The sequence below is a fragment of the Trichechus manatus genome, unplaced genomic scaffold, assembly GCF_000243295.1.
Source record: "Trichechus manatus latirostris isolate Lorelei unplaced genomic scaffold, TriManLat1.0 scaffold00268, whole genome shotgun sequence".
In the NCBI taxonomy this organism is placed as follows: domain Eukaryota; kingdom Metazoa; phylum Chordata; class Mammalia; order Sirenia; family Trichechidae; genus Trichechus; species Trichechus manatus.
The window spans coordinates 1,679,126-1,685,290 of record NW_004444204.1 but is presented as its reverse complement, the minus strand read 5'-3'; the positions used below and the strand labels follow the sequence as shown (position 1 = coordinate 1,685,290).

Here is a 6,165-nt window from a genome sequence, read left to right as displayed (position 1 = left end):
CTGCACCACCAGAGCTCCATTTATGGCACAGATTACCCCTATTTTTAGAACTGCTTCTGAATTTATCGTCAATTTCTGTCTCTATATCTTGCCTGTATTAACATTAAAAGCCAAGATGATTCTTCATATTTCACCCATGAAGATAAAGTGTGAAAAAATATTAAATATTTGTTCAACCTCAGGGTGATAGTTACCAAAAATGCTGCATTACAGGATGGCCATCACCCTGTATCTTCTGAAGCTATTGCAAAATTTCCATCCTCTCATCCATTTGTAGATAAAAATGCCCCCAGACCAGACATTTTCATTATTTCCTGTTTTTTTTTTTTCTCTAGGTATATTCTTAGAAATATTTAATTTATATTTTAGAAGAAATTGAAAATGGCTTCATTATCTCCTATTATTTCATAAGGCCGTGTAAAATATGAACACATACAAAGATTGTAATAAAAATTTAAGTTACTTGAGGACAGAGAAACCACATATGTTCTCTATGTTCTGATCCATAACCTTAGCTTGTAGTGGAAGATTATACCTATTGTGCGACCTGAATCAACTTTAATTAGTGTAAGAAATAAAAAAGAAACATCCAAAAACATGCTGATCAGGTGGCTTCTTGTCAGTCCCTCTCACCATTGTAAAATAAGGCATTTTGGAGCACGTCATCCTTACTGACATGTCCAGCTCTCCCAGTCTAAAGTTCCAAACATTCTAGGAAATGTGAGGAAAAGGTAGAGGGTGCCTGGGAAGAAAAATTCTGAACTGATCCTTATCCAGAATTAAGGAAGGGATTTCTGATTCTCAGTGAATGTGTTCTCAGCATTTCTAAGTTTGGACAAAATAATGAATTGCTTCCTTTGAAGAAATATCTTTAGGTGACATTGTGAAAGGGCGGGGCCTGTTGAAAGAATTAAAGTGGGTGTGAATTTAAAGTTAGAGTGCCAGCTACAGAGAGAACGGACCATCTAGGTTGTCACAGAGCTCTGGTGCCAAGAGGAATGGACAAGCTCCTGAGAGCATCATGTTTAATTCTATGGCTTCAGCTAGGCTGTGAGTTGTGGAGGAAAAACTCCATGATATGTCATTAATTGGAGGGAATTAAAAAATTGAGGGATAGACAAACTCATGTAGGTAGAAACTTTAAGGAGGAAATATAAATGTGGAGGTCTAATGACATTTTATTATTCTCCTAAGCAGGGGTGAGCGGCCAGCAGAAGGAGAAAAGTGACCGAGAGCAAGTGAAGCAGAATCATCAATCTCTGACAGTCCAGGAAGGAGGGACTTCAGTTTTGAACTGTGCTTATGATAACAGTGCATTTGACTACTTCCCATGGTACCGACAATATCCTGGGAAAGGCCTTGTGTTATTGATAGCCATACGTTCAGTTGAGAGTAAAAAGGTAGAAGGAAGATTCACAGTCTTCTTCAATAAAACTGGTAAACACTCCTCTGTGCACATCGTGGCTTCCCAGCCTGGAGACTCAGCCACCTACTTCTGCGCAGCAAGTGCACAGTGCTCTGCAGGCACCTGCAGCCAGTACCCAAACGTGCAGCTGGGGTTCCAGCCAAACCCTGCTGTTGGGGCTTAGACTGGCAGATACGTAGGCTAGTTTCCATTTATACATTGTTGTCATAGTTGTTAGATGCCTTCTAGTCCTTTTTATCAACTCATAATGACCCCGTGTGACAGAGTAAACTGCCCCAGAGGGTTTTCTTGGTACAAACTTTATGGAAGCAGATGGCCAGGTCTTTGGCCCTCGGAGCCACTGTGTGTGTTGGAACTGCCAACCTTTCAGTTAACAGCCGAGTGCTTAACCATTTACACCACCAAGGCACCTTTAAAACAGTTAAAATGGTGAATGAAATTTATGCTATGTCAATTTTACCTCCATTAAAAAATCACAGGAAAACAATAAAAATTACGGCTTAAATTTAAAAAAGAAAGGGGGACAGAGGTTAATGGAATGATTTTTTATAACTCTGAAGGAAATAAAAAAATCTGTAAAACAAAACTCTATATGAGTAAAAATATATCTTGCAAATGAACGCGAAATAAAGATAATTTCAGACAATATACACAGATAATTAGTTACCAGCAGACCTTCACTGCAAGATATTGTAAAGAAAAATTACCTTGTAGAAAAAAAATATTTCAGAGGGAAAATCAGATTTTTACAAAGAAATAAAGGGCACTGGCAATGGTAAATATGTCAGTAAATATAAAAAATAAAAATTTTCTCTTTCCTTAATCTTTTTAAATAAAAGCTGTCTCAAAGGAAAGGAGGGGTGGGGAGGGAGAAACACTAAATAGACGATAGATAAATGGTAACTTTGGTGAAGGGTAAGAGGGTACGCAGTAATGGGGAAGCCAGCACAACTTGACCAAGGCAAGGTCATGGAAGCTCCATAGACACATCCAAACTCCCTGAGGGACCGAATTACTGGGTTGAGGGCTGGGGACCATGGTCTCAGGGAATATCTAGCTCAGTTGGCATAAGATAGTTTATAAAGGAAATGTTCTACATCTTACTTTAGTGAGTAGCGTCTGGGGTCTTAAAAGCTAGCGCGTGAACTTCTAATATACTCCACTGGTCTCACCCTTTCTGGAGCAAGGGAGAATTAAGAAAATTAAGATATAAGGGAAAGATTAGTCCAAAGCACTAATGGATGACAACTACCACAGCCTCCACCAGACTAAGTCCAGCACAACTAGATAGTGCCCCGCTACCACTCTGCACTGACAGGGATCACAATAGGGGCATCTCAGACGGAGCTGGAGAAAAGTGTAGGACAAAATTCTAACTCAAAAAAAAAAAGAAAAAAAAGATCAGACTTACTGGTCTGACAGAGACTGGGGAAACCCCGACAGTATGGCCCCCACATACCTTTTTAACGCAGTACTGAAGTCACTCCTGAGGTTCACCCTTCAGCCAAAGATTAGACAGGCCCATAAAACAAAACAAGACTAAATGGGCATACCAGCCCAGGGGCAAGGACCAGAAGGCAGGAGAAGACAGGAAAGCTGGTAACGGGGAACCCAAGGTGGAGAAGGGGAGATTGTTGACATGTCGTGAGGTTGGCAACCAATGTCACAGAACTATTTGTGTATTGTTTAATGAGAAATTTGTTTGCTCTGTAAACATTCATCTAAAGTACAATCAAAAATAAGTAACAGCTGCCTCTATAGAGCAAAAACTAACAATTCATCATGAGATTTGCAATATATGTAGAAATAAAATATATGATAACAAAGACACAAAAAACAGAGGGGGAAATTTTAGAAGTATACTGTTTTAAGATTCTTACAGTATATGCAAGGTGGCATAGTATTATTTGAAAGTAGACTGATAAATTAAAAATAAAATTTGTAAACTCTAGATTAACTATGAAAAATAAAATAAAATAAGAAGTATAGCTAATAAGCCAATAGAGGAGAAAAATGGACTGCTAGAAAATACTGGACTAATCTAAAAAAGACAAGAAAAGAGGAAAAATGAACAAAGAATAGATGGGATAAATAAGCAAGAGAAACCAAGGAGATAGATTTACCTTAATCACATAAATAAATACACTAAATGTAAAGAGATAAAAGCTCCTATTTAAACTTAGAGATTGTTATACTCGATAAAAAAGGCAATATAAATATATTCTATTTATAAGAGATGCACATCAAATACAAAGACAGCTAGGCTAAAATTAAAAGATGGAAGAAAATATAATGTGCAAGCCTTAACCATAAAAAAAGATGCAATGACCATTAAGACAGACCATATAGACTTCAAGTTAAAGAGTATTACCAGATATAAAGAGGACCTACAGCAGCTTTGTCGGCAATGACCAAAAAGTGGAAACAACCCAAGTGTTCTTTAGCGGGTAAATGAATAAACATATTGTGGGTATGTCCACACAGTGAATGCAGTACAATTCAGCAATAAAAAGGAATGACCTATGGATACATGCACAACAACTTGGATAAATTTCATGGGCATTATTCTGAGTGGAAAGAATTTCAAAAGGTTATATAATGTATGATCCCATTTATTAACATCCTTAAGATGACAAAATTATAGGACTGGAGAAGAGATCAGTGGTTGGCCTGGGTTATGGATGGTGAGGGGTGTGCCCAAGGGAGTTTCCTCAGGGTGATGGAACAGTTCTGTGTGTTGATTGTAGTGGGGTTACACGAATCTAAAATGTGATAAAGTTTCATAGAATTTTACAGTAACAGAAAAAAAAATGAGTGCATGTAAAACTGTTGAAATCAGAATAAGGTCTGCAGTTTAAGTAATAGTATTATATGAATTTCCTGGTTTTGATCACTGTACTATAGTTATGTTAAGATGCTATCATTAGAGATAACTGGATGAAGTGCACAAGGGAACGCTGTACTATAATGAAAACATATGCCATAAACAAATTTGTACAAGAATGTTTATAGCACCGTTAGTCATAATAGCAATAGAGAAAAATGTCCACAGACAAGAGACTGAATAAACAAACTGCGCTATATACATACAAAGGAACTCTAATCAGCAATAAAATGGACTGAGCCGTTGATACTCACAACATGAATAAACCTCAAAACATTATGCCTAGCCAAATATGTCAGACAAAAAGGGTAAAAACCATTTAATTCCATATATAAAAGTCTAGCCTGGTGGCACGGTGGTTAAGCGTTTGACTGCTAACCAAAAGGCCAGAGGTTCGAATCCAGCAAGTACTCTTTGGAAACTCTATGGGGCAGTTCTACCCTGTCCTATAGGGAGGCTATGAGTTAGAATCAACCCGACGGCAATGGGTTTGGTTTGGTTTAAGTAGGTAAACTAATCAATGCTGAAAGAAAGCAGAACAGTGGTTGCTTCTATGGGTTAGGAATTGTTTGGGATGGGGCACAAGGGATCTTTCTGGAGTGATTGAAATGCTCTATGTCTGGACAAAGGTGTGACTTATATGGTTGTCTGCAATTTTCAAAACTCCTCTAACTCCATACTTAGGATCCATTTATTTCATGTATAAATTATACCTAAATAATAATAAAGATAATTTAGAAATGAAGCAATATCAAAGTAATAAATGAGGAAATCCAATTCTTAATATTTTGAAGAACTAAAAAACACAAATTTTGGGTAATATAGATAATAAAAAAATAGAAAATATTTAATATGGTATGCTGAATAATGATCCCCCAGAGATGTCCATGTCCTGAATCTGTGAACTTCCCATGGCAAAAGAGATTTTGCAGATTGATTAAATTAAGCATCTTGTGATGGGCAGGTTATCCTGGATTATCTGGGTGGTCCCAACATAATCACCAAAAAACCAAAACCCACTGCCACTGAGTTGATTTCAACTCACAGAGACCAGAGTAGAACTGTCCCATAGAGTTTCCAAGGCTGTAATCTTTACAGTAGCAGACTGCCACATCTTTCTCCTATGGAGGCACTGGGTTGGTTTGAACAGCTGACCTTTCGATTAGCAGACCAGTACGTAACCACTGTGCCACCAAGGCTCCCAAAGTAATTGCAAGGGTCTTTATAAGAAGGTCTTGACTGACTTTATCAGTAGAGTCAGAGTGAGAGAAGGCTGTGTGACTATGGAAGCAGAGGGAGAAAAGGTGATATGATGTGGAAATGACGGCAGCTGTTAGAAGCTGGAAAAGGCAAGAAAATGAATTCTCGCCAGTAGCCTTCAGAGGAACTCAGGCCTCCCAACACTCTGAGTGTAGCCCAGTGAAACTGAGTTTGGGCTTTGGACCGGCAGAACCTTAAGAGAGTAAATTGGTGTTTTAAGTTTGTGTTAATTTGTTACAGCAACAATAGAAAACTAATGCAAATCATAATAGGAAAGGTTAGAAAACAGACATATCTACAGATACAGCAGAAATTAAAAGCTTATTAAGATAAAATTATGTACAATTTGAGGCAATAAATTAAAAAAATCACAAGAAATAGAACAATTTCCTAGAAAAATATGTATTACTACAAGTAACTCAAGAAGAAATTGAAAAACTAAACAAATTACATTAATTTGATGATTTTAAATTTAAAAATCCCTATAAAATTAGTAACAGAATGGGAATTTTCAATCCGTATGTGTTCCCAGTACAAAATTAAAAACAAGATACATACTAGAATGTAATTATAAACCATATATCCAAGAAAAGAT

The 6,165-nt window shown here is 37.2% G+C and overlaps 1 gene segment (V, D, J or C); it reads left to right on the top strand.

The window, feature by feature from the left end:
• The first annotated feature begins 269 nt into the window (after window positions 1–269).
• Window positions 270–2,065, top strand: LOC101355757 (T-cell receptor alpha chain V region CTL-L17-like). The segment is given in 2 exon segments: window positions 270–1,050; window positions 1,198–2,065. Coding segments are annotated over 2 exon segments (444 nt in total).
• The last annotated feature ends 4,100 nt before the right edge of the window (window positions 2,066–6,165 follow it).